Here is a 20583-nt window from a genome sequence, read left to right as displayed (position 1 = left end):
AAGTATAACAGCATAATGCAAGGGACTTGAACAAGGCTAATATAATCAAGGGTTCATTAACTATATACGTAAATGGTAAAGCTATATGTTTGTCAAGTTGCTATTTGCCAAAGTCGTAGTACATGAAATATTGTGGCTTACTCCATATTACGTCGATAATCCGCCCAAATATTCTCCCTCAAGAAAAAGTTGGCAGCAAACGAAACAGAGGAATATCTTTTTTTTTCTATGTGTTACCAAAATGCTATTAAAAAAAAAAGAAAAAAAAATTGTGGTTTGAAATAATAAAGAACATGAATGACAGTGGATATGGCGCAAACAAATTGAGAAAATTCAGGTAATTTTACAACAATTCAGTCTTTCAAAGAGCAGCGTTTTAGAAATTTGCTTAACTCTGAGAAAATTCATGTAAGTTTGAAGGTGCCATGAATGGCCAATGTATTGGCTACCCTTTGAGGGGTAGTATTAAACTTCGACAAGGGTTTAAAAAGACCACATATTGTGCAAGTCCATATGGAAATTATACGGATCGGTGTAGATATTACCTTCTGCGATATCGATTCATTATTCACCGAAAGTAACTTTGTTCACAAGTGAGTGCCTACAAAATACTGAGGTAATACTTTTTATTACGATTATTTTATTTGTATATCCTCTTTTACATGTAAGTTGCAATTATCAACATCGTTTTATCGGTTCTATGCGTGAATGTTGAATAATATAATTTAAACTACTGATGGTGTAGAAATCAAGAGAAGTTAAGGTGACGTTACTTGAGAATTTTCGAAGTAGGGGAGTGGGAGATGGGGGGAGGGGGGATCTGGAGAATTTTTAACTAGAGCAAACAACATTGCTAGGAGAGCATTAAATGTGATTCTTTTTATTATAGCTGAAAATCTAACAGGTTGCGGTAGGAAACTTGTCATGTGCAATGATATCCCTTTTCGAGGGAGAACAATTGGTTGGAGACAAATCTCACTTTTCTTAGATTGATCAGGATATTACCCGGTGGGATGATTAAGCCTATGCCATACATAATACCTTATTAAGTCCAGGAATGTGGACCGTTAGCTTTAACGAAATTAACGGGCCGTCTGTTGAGAAGCCCTGGCTTGCACAATCGGTTTTCGTATATTGTGGAGTGTACATATGTACCAGATGAAAACGCCAAAGTATACGTCTACAACTTATGTGTCATTTTAAGTCCAAAGAAAGCGATATCAGTGGCGCTGTTCATTAATGAATTTGCACCAGAACCCAATTTTATTCTGATTTGAATTGGTGAATCATGGCGGGACGTAAGCATGTGATAATTTTCACACTGTGGAGGCGGAGTGGGGGGGGGGAGGGGGTAAGCCGGAGGGGGAAAAGAAGGAGTAAATACGATAAATATGACAAAATCAACCATGCACACAATGCTTGAAAAGAAAATTTTGGGGTTTTTGGTCTCATTCGGAAAGATATAAGCAGTGGCGGCGCCAAGGGGGGGGGCGGGGCTTGGGGGGATTTAGCCCCCCACTGAAGTAGTCAGCCCCCCTATTAGCCCCCCAACTGAAATAGGCACAAAAAAACCTCATTGAAACAATATAGCCTACCCAAATTTTGTCAGCCATAACGCAGTGCTACAATGGTCAATGGAAATTTTGATGAATTTTTCACATGATAATAGTCAGTGACTCAGTTGTGGTGCAGGAAGCCTTGTTTTGGTGACTGATAAAAACAATTCAGAATCCAGCTTTATCCGCCAGGTGTTAATCACAAAGAAATGCATATTTTTGGAGAAATTTTCAGGTGACAAAAGCCTCGCTAAATGCCACCATTTTGCATGTAGGCCTTTCCAGGATTGGGAAAAATTTCAAAAGGGGAGGGGGGCACCCCTCCCCTTATACCCCTCCCCCAGGACGACGATCACTCAATCTTGTAAGCCACCCAAAAAATTGGCTCCACATCCTCATACCAGATATGAAGATATGAAGTTTTCTGTTCTAAATTTGGTAATAATTTGTAAATGCATGTCTGGCAACTGTTGATTGAATCATAGCATCCGACAAGTGAGACGCAAAGGTCAACCTATGTCTGTAGTGACGTCACCAACGCTTCGTACGGTTTCTACTATAGTGACGTCACTTTCGTTGCGAACGTTTCTCTGTGTGTCTTCATGGTCCGGTGTTCGGCAATGGAAGTTGTGCAATTATAAATACATCATCTATCATTAATGCATATGTTATTTGTTTATACTTTCAGTCCTATATCGCATCAGTTCAAATTGGTTCTCGTGTATCTTCGATTTTTAAAGTAAAGAAACGTCTTTCCATCCAAATGTTCAAGTTTGTTGAGTTTGCCTAACTCAATATTGAAACAATATGCATACAAATACTTATTGCACATATATCTATATCGTGTAACACCTGCGCTGAAAATACATGTGCTGTGATACACTACGGAGGGAACCGAGTTTGCTTGATAAATGCATTTTCATCACTCGGTAACGATTGTCAGAGGTAAGAGATGTTACATTGCTTCTAATGATAAAGGTTTATGCGTTAAAGCATAATATTGATCATTTTTCTTATAGGCTATATATAGTTATTATTATAATTATTATTATAATATGTTATTATAATTATTACTATAATTATAATTATAATTATAATTATAATTATTACTTTTATTACCATTGTTGTTGTTTTTATTATTATTATTATTATTATTATTATTATTATTATTATTATTATTATTATTATTATTATTATTATTATTATTATTATTATTATTATTATTATTATTATTATTATTATTATTATTATTATTATTATTATTATTATTATTATTATTATTATTATTATTATTATTAATTCAATATAGGAAGAGGCCCTCCTGCTTTGAAGCAATCATGAAGATTTACCATTGGTTGGAAAAGGACTTTAAGAGAAGAGTTTTTTTCGCAGTACTGATGACCGGTTTCATCTCGACCGCTACAGTATTACTTGTTTTCGCTGCCAGTGAGCAAAATACCTTACAAGAAAACATTATAAAATTACTGATGAGACAAGACAGTTTAACATCTACAGCCAGAGTTCAACAATTTACCAATGAACGGGAAAGAAACGACGGTGTTGTGTCAAGTGAAAAAGGAAAGAATCTTAAAATGTAGGTATTTATATTGTTTTCATACCAATCTTTACCATCAGTATTTTACATTCCTATTGACTTTAGTATGAACACCAAGGAACCTATATATATATATATATATATATATATATATATATATATATATATATATATATATATATATATATAGTGAGAGATGAAATATGTTGCTATAGCTATTATTAAAATGGCCACAAGTTTGTATAAAAACCTTTAAAATATATATTTTTTGGACCTTTTCAGAGAACCTATTTGCATGGCAATCGTAATGTTATATGACTCAACTTTTTGTGTTCATAAGTTGATGATAAAGTGAGAAAGTTTGGTAAGTTTGGTAATTTCAGTCGATGCTCCGTTGTGCCTTACGTGATAGTTACACATTCCTTCTCTCAGCGCCAAACTTGTCAACTTGAAGTGAGTCCGTATACGCGTATCCATATACTCTAGCATATAGTTACCTGTATATGTACTCCTCCCTTAACTATTTGTACCCGTATCATTGTACCCGGACCTGTACTCGTTGCATATTGGAAGTCTACAGTACAGATATTAGTGCAAGATTAAGTTATCGTATATGGCAAGCCATATGCAGGGGCGGATCCAGGATTTTGAGAAAGGGGGGGCCGACATCCCCATGGTAGCACTTTAGGGATCTGCGTCCTGGGGAGGGGTCTAGGGGGAGGGGTTGTCCCCCTCCCCCTTGGAAATTTTTGGTTAATTGTGAGTGCTTAGATGCAAAATGGTGAAACATTTCGCCAAAAACTAGAAAAACCAGAAACGTTGCAGACACGCTTTTTTGTGCACATATTTTTTCTCGATAGACACATATTTAACAACGCTCAACAGTGCATGTACAATGGATACACTATTATTGTGTCGATTCGTTTTTTCTTTTGCGCGAAAATTATGACACCAGATTCACCCCAAGAAAAAACATAAAACAAGATATATTCAATGAGATAATTATAATATACTTATTAATGAAAGGGGGGTGTAGGCGGTTTTACACTATCTAACGCAACGTAGTCGCCAAGAACCTGAAGTATTTTTAAGGGAGGGCCCGATAATAAGCGGAAACGGATCACCGACCGAAAAAATATCGGAATTTGAACTATTTCTTGCTTCCTATTGTATTAAAACAAAGCACCTATGTGAAAGACACAAATCACATTCTGAAAATTGTGGAAGCCACCCCGTTACCAAAAGCAGTAGTACTTGCCACACTCGATGTCGTCGCCATGTATACCAATACTCCCCAAGAGGAGGCATTAGATATATGTCAAGAAGTCTATGAAAAGGCGGAAAAAAGCGAATATGGAATAAATAAAATATCTTCCATATCCATGCGCAAACTAATTGAACTTATTTTTAACAAGAAACTGTTTCGAGTTCAATAACCAATTCTATCTACAAAAGATGGGTTGCGCCATGGGTAGCCAAGCCTCTCCGGAAATCTGTGATATCGTCATGCATAGACTGGAAAACCAGATTTTACCGACAGATTTTAAAATCTTAAAATGGCTCCGCTATAGAGATGAAATTCTATTGCTTTACGACGGTTCACCTCAGGAACTTGAACAACTAGTAAACAGGTTGAATGAAATTCACCGCTTCTTAAAGTTTACGGTAGAAATATTACACACCGAGGTAACATACCTAGATTTGAAAATCTTCAAAGGTCCAAGGTTTGAAATCAATGGGTTATTAGACACCAAAGTCTACACCAAACCCACGGAAACCTTCCAATACCTAGACAGAAACTCTGCACACCCACTTGCCACTTTTAAAGGCTTCATTAAAGGGGAAGTCTTACGATACGCACGTCTATGTAACAATGAGACTGATTTCTTACAGAAAAAGAATGCGTTCACAGAGAAACTGTTACGCCGTAACTATAAGAAAGAGGAAATTGCCTCAGCCACGAAAGGCATAAAATTTGAAAACCGTGGGCAATACCTCACTACCAAACCTAAACAAAAGGAACCACCAATGGTGTTCAAGCTTACCTATACACCCCATATCAAAACCACGCATTTGAAAAATGTACTTTTGAAACATTGGCACTTAATCTCGCAACACGCGGACAGGGGCGTAGCGAAGGTTTTTGTTGTTGGGGGGGGGGGTGGAGGATTTGATTTGCCGACGGATCTGGAAGTGGTGACTGAAATGGGGGAGGGGTCTAAGGGGAGGGGGTGTCCCCCTCCCTTTGGAAAATTTTTAGTTTTGAAACGTCCTTAGATGCAATCTGGTGCATATTTTAAGTCAAATTTGGCACTGTAGAATTTCCATTTCGATATTATTTTTATGGCAGTCGGCAGAAGAAGAATTAATTGGGACCAATTATCGAACCGTGTTTTCTCTTTCACCGATCGTTGAAATAGTGAAACTTCGTGATGAAAATGTTCAGAAAACTTTCCGGTAATGAGAAATAACAACATTCATTGATATACAAGCGAGAAACGTTAAAAATTGTGTACAATTCGTGAGCCGTGTCCTTAAGTTTTCCACGGAGAACGAATGACATCTGCGATGACGTCATTCTGAACAGAGGATAATAACAACACGTTGTCACACGATAGCACGACTCATGGGCTGCGGCCTATACGGAAGCCTTTAATTCCATTTCTTTCACTGAGTTGCCGGCGATTCTGGCACTCGTCTAGCTGAGCCTGGCTACAGTAGCTATACTGACGGCCGTGACATTATCAGTTATTTGCCGAGAGGTTTTTAACTTGCAGGCGTCGGGTGATTGGATTGGTGAATGAGTTTATCAGATGAAGAACTGGAAAATCGAAATAACCGATAAAGAAGCTCCCGTTCTCCTTTTCTCTATTCAGCTTTCCTTCTTTCTTCCCCTTCCGCTCTCTTCACCTTTTTTCCTTTTGCCGACAGACCCAAAATTTGCCGACAGCGACCAAAATATTGGGGGGCGGGGTGTGACACCCCCCACACCCTCCCCCGCTCGCTACGCCCCTGCACGCGGAATTATCCAAACTGTTTCCAAAAGAACCGATTCTAGCCTACAAAAGGGCCCAAAATCTCAAAGATTTACTTGTTAACTCAAGGTTTCATACTAACGAAGAATCAGCTGACTCTCAAGGTTCACACGAAGCTCTTTTAGATGCTCTTATAGCTGCACTATGAGTCCATAAAAACTCGTGCACAGAAAATAGATGCATTTTGAGAACGAGACGCCCAGGGCGAATATAAAATATTCAAAAGCTACTACTGATGAAGCTCCTCCTATAAAGTTTGAGAGCAGAAACCGGTCTAGTTAGTCATAAGAACCTACACTAGTCTCTCCTACTATTAACAGTACACTCAATTCACCTCATAGGTGCAATTATGTTTCACCACGAGGAGCATGCTATAAGTTCATGTTCCTCGGGCCCTCCCTTAAAAATACTTCAGGTTCTTGGCGACTACGTTGCGTTAGATAGTGTAAAACCGCCTACACCCCCTTTCATTCAGATAATTATGATATACTTGCTAACTGTGCATTGATTTTCCCTGACAGTAATAGTCAGCACTTATAGTACTGAGCCGTATCTAATTAATACGTGATGTCGCGTAGGCCTGATAATTGCCTTAGTTTCAAATTTGGAATGAAAACGATCGCGTTTCAGGGAAGAGCAGCTGGATATATATTAGGCTTTTCTTTCACCAAGTTATGCCTATTAGGAATTTGAAGTACTCCCACATAAAAAAAACGCAACTGATTTCCAAAAAGGGGGGCCGGGGCCGGGTCGGCCCCCCCCTGGATCCGCCCCTGATATGGGACAAACAACGCATAATATTTCCTCGTATTAATGCGAATATAATTATACGCGTATTAATTCGAATATATACACGCATATACTGAATCAGACAACAACTGGCATTTCTTGTAGCTTACACAAACGAGTTGCGAGAGTAATTTACATTTGAGCCTGGCCAGTGCAATACATGAGAGATTGCAAAGTTAGTCTCTATTGACGTACACTCAGGCCAAACGTACAACGTAGACAACGGCATGGCTCGTCGCGGATATATGTACACAGCAAGAGCGGAAATGTGTTTTCGTGTAAATTCGAATTAATCCGTGCATAAATTGCATTTAATCCCCATTAATATTCGAATAAAAGCGCCGATATATTGGATTTAATGAATGTACATATTCGATTTAATCCATGCATATATTGGATTTAATCCCCATATATATTCGAATTAACGAGCCGATATATTGGATTTATATATTCGAAATAATACGTGTACATATTGTATGTATTCGAATTAATACGTGTATATATTCGAAAAAATACGCGGATATATTTAAGCCTTATGATTGGCTAATAATATATACGCGCATTATATTCGATTTAATACGCGTATATATATTTAAATGAATATGCTGATATAGTATGCGGTGTTTGTCCCACATGGCTTGCCATATTCGTACCAGCCCTTAGTACATTGTACACTAACCTGGAGTACCGAGGACAAATTCCCGCTTGCACTCGTCGTAGCCTATACTCATGCTATTGCATGTAATCGGACTATACAAGCCTAGCTGGACTAATAGGTAAGATGTATGTTTAGGGTAGCATGCATGGACCATGGTTGGATTTCGAATGAAAAGTTTATTTGCATTATTCCATATGAATATTCATATCAAGGATAAAAAGAAACATGGATCAATCTTGTCTGTCATTATGAAGCAGATGACCTCTTTTGCCAAACTGGGGAATATAAACCCTCATTTTGACCGCTCTATTACAAAATAAAAAACATACTATCACTCTATAGCATTGTCTCTGCTGTGTTTCAGTTTGATTGCATTTGTTGAACCATCAAATTATTGTTTTTCATTTACTGTGCACGTAGTAAAAAAGGGTACTTTATTATAGTCTTTACGAGAAATAAAATGAAATCTTTCTCCACAGAGAGAAACGGATACCGGCATGGAAGCTTTTACTCGAAGACTTCCAAACCAAGGCAACATTTTACGACCCTGAGGGTCACTACATTCCTAGGCTGCTAGAGGAATTGGCCACAACGGAAATTAAAAACATTTCCACCATGAGGCGTGGAACTCAACTTAAGTTTTGGATTCATTTTGTCGACGGAAATCAAGCGATAGCTAAACCAATGAGGTACGTTTTAATTCATAGTCGTCTTTTCTGCCATTTGTCGTTACCGGCAGCCACACATCATCGTCATCGTCGTCGTCATCACCATCATGTTCACGATCACGAATACGATCACTTCAACCATCACCATCACCATCCTTCTCCTTCTAGCCCTTCTAGCCCTTCTAGCCTTCCTTATCATCTTCGTCTGCGTCGTCGCCATCGTATTCGTCGCCACCGTCGTCGTCGTCGTCGTCGTCACCACAACCATCACCACCACCATCATGTTCACGATCACGAATACGATCACAACTACCATCACGCCCATCACCATCCTCATCACCATCCTCCTATTCCTCCCACTCTTCCTCATCATCTTCGTCATCGTCGTCATAAATCAAAGATCAAATGATTTCTTCATTTTGTTTTCCAGGGATCCGAAAGACCTCTACATAACCTACGATACCTCTACATCATATCTTATGGAAAGAGAACGCCACACGGCAGAGATCGCTGCCTTCCACCTTGACAGGTAATCTTACTATTCATGGATCTTGATTAATTTATTTCCCAATTCCACATTATGTAATGAATTGTACTAGTAAACAAAGAACTGTTCGAAAGTATAATTGTGAACCGTGTATGTGTGTGTGTGGGTAGGTGTGTGTGTTAACATAACATAATATAACTTTTTTTTAAAATCTTTCTACCAATTTCCTTTCATTTAGGATTTTCGATTTTCGAAGGGTACCGCCTTGTACAGGAAGATTGTTAAACTTTACTTCAGAAATAATCATGAAAACAAATGATCGTTCACTCTTGCACACACAAACGACTAAAGGTGAGTTTATACGAAATAAATTCCACGACAATATTTTCGTGTCCAATTTATACTTTTGGGGTTTTTATTTTAGTTAAGGAGATTTAGCAGAATTAATTAAGACTCCCTCACATCCCTTTATGTTCCTTTCTTCAACAAAAAATGGTACAAAATATACAAATACAAAAAAAATCATAAAAGGTTAGAACCAGAGCAAACATGTATGAATGGACATTCTCTCTGTACCCAATTCCGCAACCAACTTTTGTCATGGGGGAGGGCGGAGGGGAGGGTGGACTGGAAGAATTCATGTCGTCCTGGTAGAGGGGTCTAAGGTGAAGGGATTTCCCCATTTTATGAAAAAGTGGCTAACATATTTACGGAAAAGTCTTAACATTTTAACGTCAACGTTTTAGCATTTCGATATGTGGTGATCGGATTGGGACAGAAAATATAGGCTATATAAATACAGCTTCATTTTCAAATGTTCTTGATTTTTTTTGTTTTAGTTTTCATCGTAGCAAAATTACCCGAATGTATCCATAAGAAACTGCAGGGGAAAACTGATGCGTGAATGGAACATGCAATGGAGTCCAAATTTTGCAGATATGAAAACTTGATAATTAAAGGCGGAAAAATGTCACAACTGAATTTATTTCTTTCAGGCATAAATATTTAGTCAAATATTTATAATGGTTTAGAGTTAAGATATTCATTCTTATTAAGTAAACTATAACCCTGCATTGATTTTTTTGCTGTTTTCTCTTAATAGATTATTTTCGTTATGATTATTTGGAAATTTAAAATATTTTTCTTCTAAATATATAGATGGAAACCAATGTTTCGTTGGAAAATGTAGATGGACATTTTTATGTAACGAGTCTGCTTTGACTTGTGCTAAGGGTGGACTTTTAGAAGTCTCTGTTTGTCAGGCGATACCAAACCTTGCAGAGGTAAAGGATTACTGGTACCGATGGAAGACACTATTTGACAGAAGGTAAAGAAAAAAGGGACATTTTCGAAGCACCACGTTACTGTACATATATAAGCTGATTCAGAATTGCCTTCTTTTGTTTTCCACAATCTGACACGATGCCACTGACTGACTATAAAGAACATATAAGACCAGACCAGCAGCCAGGCTGGGCCAAAGGAGGGACAAGGGGTGGGGGGGGGGCAATGGGAAGGGGAGAGTCATATCTATCATATATAGGTCATATCTATCACCATTTATTTGTGTCATCACCATGTGTAAACAAAATATAACACATGAAAAATATATATTGTGCCCTTTTTTAAATTGTTTGGGCATGCCCCTCAATATTTGTTTGGTAGCCCGGACAAAATTCTATTTGACTTGCAAAAGAAATATAATATAATGCCCTATTATCTGTTTTGTGAATATAGCTCCGCGGAATACGTTTCCTCATACTCGGATGTTCTGCTTATTTCTTCACAGTGAAAATCAACTTCGGAGAGATTGCGAAAACGTGAAAAAGGTTTGATATGTCTCTTCTTTATAGACTTTTATATATATCGACAGCACGATCGTTTCATATTCCTATACGGTACTATACTATACCACTACTATACTTTACATGAGTTGCAATGTCACGAAAAGGGCAAATATAGTATAAATATATATATATACGTATATATATATATATATATATATATATATATATATATATATATATATATATATATATATATATATATATATATATATATATATATATATATATATATACCCTTCTCGTGTCAGTACAACTCATGTATAGTAGTACCATCATATCCAGATGGCGTTACAGATTTTATTACATGAGGCCAATATCGAGATACCAACACAAACAGATCTATTGATATATAAAACAGAAAGATCTCTTTCCAACCAAATATTGACTTTTCATTCCACTTTAAATTGCTAAAACAATAAATGAGGGTAATGTTTGAAGTTTGTTTTATTTTATTTGTGTTCATTTTAGTGTGTATTACCAATGAAGATCCTAATTTAAAGATTAACGTTGTAGTCTAACAGTGAGAGGTCGTTTTGCATTTTCCTTGATTTCAATATCGTACTTGTTATTGGAGACTTATGTTTGTCATGTGACGTCAGAACTAAACTAAGAACAATGTTGTAATACCTTTTTGCTTAAAGTATGAAAATTCAATGATTTCCCATTCAACTTGTTCTATAGGAAGCCGTTTTTAATGGGCACAATTTTGACCTAGATTTCTTCGAAGCAGTAGCTTTTGATCATCTTACAGGTAAGTTATACGGAGGTTTTGATGGTTTTCTTATGTCTCAATACTATATTGATTGCTGTAATTTTATGAAGAATGTTTATCTTCCGAAGCCGTATAGACTAAAAATTTCAATCAAAACTGTTGAGCATATAATCTTGTTAATAATATTGATGATGATGATGATGATGATGATGATGATGATGATGATGATGATGATGATGATGATGATGATGGTGATGATGATGATGATAATGATGATGATGGTGATGATGATGGTGGTGGTGGTGATGATGATGATGATGATGATGATGATGATGATGATGATGATGATGGTGATGATGATGGTGGTGGTGGTGATGATGGTGATGATGATGATGTGTGTTGCATTGACATGTGTGGTTTACTGTATAGTCTTTCGTATATGGAAATGATTTGTTCCTGTGAACATCTACCCTTTAAGTTATCTCATTTTTTTTTTTTAGTGAATCAAGACAGACATCACTACAAAATTTTAAAGAGTAACACCACTGATGCCGTTGGTCTAAGTCTTCTGGATAATGGCAAAGGATTTGGAAATCCCCTAGTAGATGATCCTACCTTCCTATTGCCCTTCAAAATATGTTGTCGGTAAGTACATACATACTTTAGTTAAAGGCAGGCAGAAACAGCAAGTCTTCAAGTTGGCAGGTGGGGGGGGGGGGGTGGGGGCTGTAAAAGTGTGGAAGGGGACGGGATTCACGAGGAAGTTTAGGATTAAGTATAGGGTTTGTGTTTTGGGAAGAAGGGAAAAGTAGTGAATTATTTTCGATAAGTTTTGTTTACTATTAAAATTAATTGACTACTCTCTTTATAGCGATATATTCATTGTATAATCTCGGCGATACATTTATATGCATATAATGGTATGGGTGGGGGAAGGGATAGGGTGGAGAGAGAAATGGTTATATATTCCGCTATATCTGATTGTACACTGTTACACTGCGTCATAATAACAACAACAACAACAACAAAAACTAGAAGGGGAATTATATATTTTCTGTAATTAAAAAAAGTTTATAAAAAAAATTAATGGGAGATTTGATATGATCTAAAAGTATCAAAACACGTAAGTGGTGTGCGTAAAAAATAGTGGGATACCATACAGCAAATATCTAACATTTTCAACTATATAAACGTGTTTATAACTCCATCGTTGGCTTTTAAAACATCAAATGTTGTTTTTGTTTGTACTTGTTTGTTTGTTTGTTTTATTATAATTAGTTTCCTTTTCTTTTCTCTTTCTACAGTTTTCGAAATTCAACATACTGGAAATTTAAAGAGTTTACCAAACCTGATCAGATGCTTGGTGATCAAATGAGGGCGTCCTTGGCTCAGGATCCAATCAATCCGGTCTTAACCAACGATTTCTTCCCAGCTTTAGATCGACGATTGTCCCAAATTCTCTCAGAACTTGATAGATGTATCAAAAAATTTGGAAGAGACGTAGTACTTTTGGAAGACTGATTCAATCATGACGTCACGAGTGATTCGGGTTAAGGGGGGGGGGGGGAATCGACTGTTGGGCCATTTGTTGTTTGTCTAACTACATTCAATTACAATCAGAAAGGTAAATAGAAAATCTCAAATTGCTCTTACATTAAACTGGCAATACAAAACAAAAACAAAAACAAAAAACCTTTTGTGTGTCCAAGTATCCATTTAACGACAAGTGTTGAATAATTTTTATTGTTATTAAAACTTTCATTTGATACCACTGAGAAAGGAAGACAATAAACGTTAGCGCAAAAACATATCGTAATTTTAATGTATATTAATACAAACAAATCATAAAAATGTGTCATCAACACTATTTGTCATCACAATGTGTCATCAACACACAAATCATCCACACTATTTAAGAAATTTGAGTGAAATGAAATACAGCATTTCATAGAGATTTTCTGAGAGTAAAATTTATTTCAATTCGTTTAAATAGAGTACAGTACATAGTGAAAGGCTCGTAAGCAGTGACGTAAAGAAGTAAAAGGGCTAAAAGAACTATGAAATCATAAGAAATAAGGCTAAGTAATGAATGGGAAAGTTTCATCTTTTTTTGGGGGGGGGGGGGGTGAGTGGGAGGTGGGTGTGGTGGGGGTAAACCACTTACGTAGCAGTCCATGCAGAGAACCAAATTATAGTAGGCTATATACACTTACAGAGTTATCACATAAATCATACACCAAAGTGAGAAATATATCATGGACTAAATTTAAGAATTTGTTTTTTAATGAATTGATCAGTTCCAAAGGATGGCTCTAGGCAGAAATTTAATCTTGATATGATATAGATGTAAAGATTAATTGTGTTAACTATCTATACCCGTTCGTCTTATTGTCAGTGACATTATGAGTTTCATTCTTCACTGTACAAATTACAATGTTTTTAATATAAGTCTGTTGTTTTAGCATTAACAGAGTATAGGCCTATAGTATACATGGTATATCCTATGAAGATCATAGTGAAGAATAGTACTATATGTATGACGAAATCTTAACTTTTCTAGTTGTTTCTGCAAATATTGATTATTCTCTCCTCATCAGCCGCCCTTTATATGCGATTCAGTGTGGTGTTTGCTCTGGATGTTCGTTTCTTTCATGTATGTGTTCGCGGTTGACTTCATTCTGGCATCTGTTGGAAAGAACATTTTATAAAGTTACAAATGTTGATCCAGTTCTCTAAACATTTAGACTACTCAAACAAGTCATGTTAGATATAGATTGTTAGTGTTATGTTTTTCAGCAAACAAATCCCTTTTTTTCTGTTCTTTTCTTGCATTTTCTGCTTTTCTTTTTGCCTATTCTGTTCACTTTTCTGTTTTTGTTGTTGTTTATTTCTTTTAAATCAACTTAAGTTGGCATTGCGATGTCTTGTCAACAACAATACCATGATCTCGTTAGAAATCTTTAATCTTTCTTTTACGATCCCGTATAGGAAATAGTGAACAAGTTGTGCACGTTAGTTTCATGTATATTGGGTTTGAGAAATAACTTCTACTATTAATTGAGCTAAATTCAATCGAAAACTATCTTTAAAGTTATTAATATAACACACAGTTTGGTCATACATAAAGTAAATACAGGCAGATAATATCCTTGGCGATATTGTCCCAGTTAAATGTACCGTTTCAATGTCGTTACATCAGAGTATCCTGTAATATCTAGTAAATTAAAGTAAGGAACACTGAGATATACTCACCAGACCATAACTAAATATCTTTCCCAACTGTTTGGTAGCTACAAGTAGCTTCTCTCCCTCCTCTGTCATCAATGTTGTCATACACCGTACTCCACGTCCTGTCCGTTTGGTTGTCAACAACTGCTGTCCATCTTGACTGTACTGTGTGATGATACATTTTGAATTAGAATACTGATTATATAACCACAAGATGTATACAAAACCTGCCCTGTCTGCACATATATTCGAAGGAAACCAAAACAGTCCGTCAATATCTGGTCTCGGAAACTCGTATAGTAACTCTGCTTCTGTTTTAGACGTATCCATGGTTACAGCGTATGCACATCTACTCTCTGACTCGCATATCAGCAGAACGCCTTCATGATAAAGGATATCTCTCGGCCATTTTATTACCTCTGGCAGCTTCAGAGTTCGAATGAAATTCAATTCTTCATCAAATATAAATAGCAATCCAGTATTTTGTGTACCTACAATGATGTGGCCACGTATAGTATCAGTAGTTATACAAGTTGCATACTTCACATCCACCGTTTTGATGTCATCAAAGAGGGGCGTTATGTTATTTTGAGTTAAGGACCCATCATGAATATTATAAACACCAACCTGATTGGATTGACAAACCGAAGCTATCTTATCACGTGATAAAGCAGCACAGTAACGATAGGGATTAAGAGGGCTCCCTTTGACTTTATCTATCTTGTCATGACGAATCTGACGTCCTTGTCTGTTTATGATTGTGATAAATGAATGGTCAAGTGATAACCCTCCAGAGACGATGATATTACCAGATCCGGTACTTGTTATACTAGTTAAACAAACCCCATCAGCTTTGATCACATCAATATCAACAACAGATTGTACATTATCCGATATATTAACTCTATCAATACACAGTATTGGCAAATCATCCATTGTTATATCAGATAAAGTTTCAATTTCTGGAAAATCTTTCATGATATCCTCAACAAGAGGTTCACTCGCTGCCCTTATATCAGGAATACACTGTGCGTCTGTCCAGTGGTTATGTGATTCAAGGACACTCGAAGATATCGTAGACAAGTTTTCAAACTTATTGACCCATTGGCTACAAAGATTTGATAAGTTTTGTGTTTCTTTAAGCTTGCGTTGCTGTTGTTCGTCTATTGTTTTATTTCTCTCATTCATTACTGCATCAAGTCGGTGCATTGTTTCGTCAATCTTTAATTCTCTGTTTTCTATTTCCTTTCGTTTGGTGTCCTCTTTTTCTTTTGATTCCCTAATTTTAATTTTAATCATTCTGTCGTACTCGTCTCTTATTTTTCTAATTTTCTCTTCCATTTCTGTTTCTAATTCTTTCATTTTGTTTCGAGTACTTTCTTCAAGAACTGTTTTGAATCTATTGAACTCTCTCTTTTCTTTCTCTTTCTTTTTCTGTAACTTCCTGGTCTGATCTTCGTACTGCGATTTCCATTTTGCTTTAGTTTCAGCGACAATGGACAGAACGTCATTATTAACTCTGTTGATTTTATCAGCAATGTTGAATACAGTATCTTTACGTTTAACAAGTTCTTCCAATATCTCCTTCAAGTGTTCCCTTTCGTCGTTCGCCACTTTCCTGACGTCACGAAGTTCATGACCTTTGTGTTCATCGTACGTACATGTCACACAAACGGGGAGGTTTCCGCATGTACAACAACACAACTTAGCCTTGTGTTCCGGGTGAATATGGCACCTAGGAGCTTCCATCAATGATGCAAGTTTTTCTTGTGTGAGACTTTTCCCCTCAAGATCATTCAGAGCTAATAAGTGTTTCTGATGTTTGACGAACATCTTGTTAGTCAAATGATATTGATAACACTGATCACAAAGAAACCATTTACATATAAAACAGTACGCTGTAACCTTTAACTTCTTTTCACAGCTAATACATTCTCTCTCTTCTTTGTTTTCAAATGTTTTCTGTAGCTGAATAAACTGCAGCATACTTTTCATATGGAAGTCAGTCTTGAATCCATCGATTCTATTGTTTGGTATTTTACAGACATCTTTACAAAGAGCACATTGAAATGTCCCAACCTGTCCTTCTATTATAGTTTCCAGACATTGTTTACAGAATCTATGCAGGCATGGTAATTGTTTCGGTTCTTTAAACAGCTCCAAACAAATTGAACATTCGAAGAATGTATCTGCGATGTCTTTCCAAGGCGATGGGCAGGCCATTTTCTTCGCGGAAATTTAAGCTGTAAAGAAAGTTATTAAGATCAGTGTTTATGAATATCATAATCTGGAGTAACAAATTTAGAATAAGAAAATTAAGTAGAAAGACCTTTAAGGAACTGAATTCAAAAACTGTTCTTTGTAACCTACGGTACGACGGGTATTCCTTGCCCTATAAACACAGAATTCGAAATTTGGTGCAACGCGATCACTCGCATATAATGGAACTGTTCGGGCGTAGCTGATGACAAATACGACCTCATAGTAGTTTATGTATGTATTTTTTAGATCATCCTGCAAGCAGGAACTCGCGAAGATAGCAACATTGGCTTATCAAAGCCGTAAGCTGTCCGAAGCCTTCAGTCTCTTAGATTCATATTTTAACGTCCATGATTATGAATTGTCAATTGTCAGCAACTCTGTAACTGGACGACATACATTAATCTTGGAGTGATTCGGGACCTTATGATTGAAAGGCACCGGCGTTAACCACTGTGAGCTAACACTCTCTAATGGTGCTCGAACGATAGCACCAACAGCGCACCATGCCTTTAGTGCACTTTACCTTGATACAAGAACAATTGACTTGTAATGACAATACATGATGATTTGAAGTTCACTCAAACAGTCAGTAACTTCAAGGTTTAGAGAATTCGGTCTCATGGCAATGATCTCGATATCTGTTATGTTAAGGAAATTTTTAGCCCTATAGTACTACCGATGGCAATAGTTATACAAAATTAACGATAATACTAATCACCATTGTAATTTGGTTATATTATTTCCCACTTAATGGTATATCAAAATACAGATGAACTAAGGAAACATGTTTGCAATTATCACCGTTTTACATTTCAAGACTTACCTTAATAGAATGTTTACCTTTTACCTTAGTCTTGTATCAACCTAGCTGGATTTTATCTTTTTTGTTACGAGTCAGACAAGTATTCAAACGTAAAGAATAAAGCATGTACTTATGATACCAAATGTGTGCATGTTGTAGACATCTATATAACAAGGTGGTTTTATTCTTGCGTGAAAAGTTTAAGAATGTTTCGTTATTGGTTTAAGTCACAATTTTATAAATCACGAAAAAAAGTGACACGTACCTGGATGTTAAATAGATATGTCTTTCTTAATTTATGTCTTATCACTTGTCAGATGTGACGTCTGTTACAATTATATCTATGACTGGCATTTCAATTCACGGACCAAACAGAAGCACGATTGAAGATTTATAGATTAACCCAGTCGGGGCTTCGCCGTTGGACCCCATCAGGGGCCCTAGGGCGGGCCCCTGCACACCACCGATACATTCTTTGCGCCAAGCCGCTCATTCCTTAAGTTTTATCGATATTCAGTCATTTTTGTCTTCCCCACCCCCCCCCCACTCCTAACCAACTTTTCAATTGGCATTGATGCCCCTGTGTAAAAAGAGCTCTGAACACAATAGTGTGCTCATAACATAACTCCAAAATTACCCCAACTGATTTGAGTAGTGAATCTTTTTCGAAGGGCCAGATGTGAATGAAGTATTATATAACAGAGGGGTGCTGTCGTTGGGTCAATGAAGCTAACTGTATGCATGGGCGGCGATCCGTACTTCCGAGTGGGGGGGGGGGGGATATGACCTTGTTGACTATCTAAGCGTAGCGCCACCATGAGTTGGCGCGAAGCGTACAAGAAAATTTTGGGATTTACAAACCCTCATAGATGGCCGGAAACGGCACTTCCCGAGGTTTCCAAGCGGCATATACCCAACTTTAAAATAGGGATATCATGTCCGAAATATCTCATAATCAGGATCCAAAATACTTTTTTTTTTAATTTCGGGTGTTATTTTGGGAAAATTGCCCCTGTCAATCTTGTTTCAGGCGCTACGTTAGAATGTTCGAGAGCTCTTTGATATTATTCGATGAAGAAAATGGCCTCATGCAGGCTATGATAGGCCTATACACATGCAATACACAATTACACATAGTTACATTCCTAGGTACCGATTGCTAGGGCATCCAGGTGAAACGTGTATTAAGCATTACCCTGGTAACATGAGATTCTCAGCTGTTCGAGGGAACATGTACGTGTGTAGGCCTACTATAGGGCCTATATGAATACTATGAGGGTGCATATATGTACTATATCAATACCGTGGGCGCAATAATACATTTTGTTGTTATAGGGCCAATGAAGCCTACAGTCAACTATTCTTGCTTTATAAAGACGGTATATTTGAAGAAGATCGCACTGCGTTTATGGTAGGCGAGAAATGAAGCTAAAAAAGAGCCGTACATTCACGATGATGCATGAATGTAGGCATGAAAAAATTCTTATCCCTGGCATTTGGTGGGGGGGATATGGTGTATTACATCCCCTCCACCCATTTTCATGGGGGGATATATCCCCCCTTCCCCCCCAGGATCGTCGCCCATGACTGTATGGGGGGTGATGGGCTGGCGGTCCTAGTAAGAACAAAGAAGAAGTCATATGGTGCATTCTCAGGCATGTTGAGATTATAATTTATCATATTATAAGTATCTCTAGACGGAAGGTTGTGCTAATAATATTCCAAGAAGCTTGATGCCCCTACCTAAAACAGGGCAGATAGTTATTGTCATTCCATCACTACCTTCATGTGGCAGCTCTTAAACATATGGTATCATATGTAATTTGATCTCGCTTTCAATAGGAAGGTCTTATGCATTAGTGCTATCAACGACAGGAGCGATACACACACTGCACAGTTAATATTATAGTATAATTCCCTACTGTAATATGGTGTTTATAATCATGGAAATGGTGTTGCTGGTTCTTCTAAACTATTCCATTAAGTCGTTCAATACCTACCTTAGAACATTTAGTGTACAAGATCCAAAGCTCGCTGTTTTAACACCGTTATTATCTACTGTACTTCAGTTGTATAACCAATCATGTACCATTCAATACTTCCTGGTTAAAATGGCCGTGCACCTTCCTTCAAACATTTAACACAGAGACCTATCGCGGAACAGAAGTAGTTACTAACCTTGTGCTTTTTGCTTTTAGTCGATGGAGTATTAAGGCCTCTTTCAAGTTGAAATATCAGAATTACTTGAATCCTACTTTATCCAGTTTTTTAAAATACAACAGACGAGACGCAAAGTACCTATGCACGTCTAAAACCACGCGATAATCATGGAAATCCCCTGTTGCCGATTTGGGTGTCAATGTATTGAGCAATTACCTTACACCCTCCCGTAACTTGTTTAATGGTAGATTAGTGCAGAGCCATTGACATTCCGTGCGTACACCCACACACACATGCACACATAATTCAATACAAGGTATGCGAGTTAGCATGGTAACGATGTAAGTTGGATGATAATAATGATGATGATAATAATAATAATAATAATAATAATAATAATAATAATAATAATAATAATAATGAATAATAATAATAATAATAATAATAATAATAATAATAATTATAATAATCAAAATAATAATAATAATCAAAATAATCAAAATAATAATCATAATCATAATCATAATAACCAGAATGCAAAATGCATTGAGGTTTCGATGCCTTTTGATGAACAATTACACTATTGCATGGTAAACACAGGTCAGTCTATATTGTACGTATCAATACATACCTCCACCAAAACACCAATAGGGTTCTTGTACTCAATGTGATGCATCCACACACCAAGTATGAGAAGTATCCACGATTCCCATTGTTAGAAATCATGTAAAATGGTTGTCAAAGTTTGACCTCTGGTGACCTCCAATGAGATTTGACCTCACAGGCAACAAAATTCTCGTACTCAATATGGAAAATCCATATAC

The 20583-nt window shown here is 36.8% G+C and overlaps 2 protein-coding genes across 3 annotated transcripts; one reads left to right on the top strand and one right to left on the bottom strand.

Moving 5' to 3' along the window:
• The first annotated feature begins 1516 nt into the window (after positions 1-1516).
• On the top strand, positions 1517-12871 carry LOC139973594 (glycosaminoglycan xylosylkinase-like). The gene is made up of 10 exons (XM_071980399.1): positions 1517-2501; positions 2866-3150; positions 8073-8282; positions 8692-8790; positions 8987-9099; positions 9907-10075; positions 10538-10577; positions 11277-11346; positions 11808-11952; positions 12612-12871. Exons 2-10 carry the CDS (start codon positions 2894-2896, stop codon positions 12826-12828), a joined length of 1320 nt encoding a protein of 439 aa, XP_071836500.1. The 5' UTR covers positions 1517-2501; positions 2866-2893; the 3' UTR covers positions 12829-12871.
• Positions 12872-13427: 556 nt separating this feature from the next.
• On the bottom strand, positions 13428-20013 carry LOC139973555 (uncharacterized). 2 transcript variants are annotated; one of them, XM_071980333.1, is made up of 3 exons: positions 19600-20013; positions 14560-16778; positions 13428-13992 (listed from the first exon to the last, which is right to left on the bottom strand). In XM_071980333.1, exons 2-3 carry the CDS (start codon positions 16756-16758, stop codon positions 13981-13983), a joined length of 2211 nt encoding a protein of 736 aa, XP_071836434.1. In that variant the 5' UTR covers positions 16759-16778; positions 19600-20013; the 3' UTR covers positions 13428-13980. The 2 variants fall into 2 exon arrangements, with proteins under 2 accessions (XP_071836434.1, XP_071836423.1); XM_071980322.1 differs by having other exon boundaries at positions 19778-20012.
• Between the last annotated feature and the right edge of the window lie 570 nt (positions 20014-20583).

This window comes from Apostichopus japonicus, chromosome 2, assembly GCF_037975245.1.
Source record: "Apostichopus japonicus isolate 1M-3 chromosome 2, ASM3797524v1, whole genome shotgun sequence".
NCBI classification, from domain to species: domain Eukaryota; kingdom Metazoa; phylum Echinodermata; class Holothuroidea; order Aspidochirotida; family Stichopodidae; genus Apostichopus; species Apostichopus japonicus.
Note: the sequence above shows the minus strand (reverse complement) of the source record. Positions and strands in the feature narration are given on the sequence as shown.

Bases quoted from the DNA above. Each gene is read 5' to 3' on its own strand.
- LOC139973594 (XM_071980399.1), top strand. From the start codon at position 2,894: ATGAAGATTTACCATTGGTTGGAAAAGGACTTTAAGAGAAGAGTTTTT. The intron at 10,578-11,276 runs GTTTGATATGTC...CTTGTTCTATAG, and splicing joins ATTGCGAAAACGTGAAAAAG to GAAGCCGTTTTTAATGGGCA. The intron at 11,953-12,611 runs GTAAGTACATAC...CTCTTTCTACAG, and splicing joins CCCTTCAAAATATGTTGTCG to TTTTCGAAATTCAACATACT.
- LOC139973555 (XM_071980333.1), bottom strand. From the start codon at position 16,758: ATGGCCTGCCCATCGCCTTGGAAAGACATCGCAGATACATTCTTCGAA.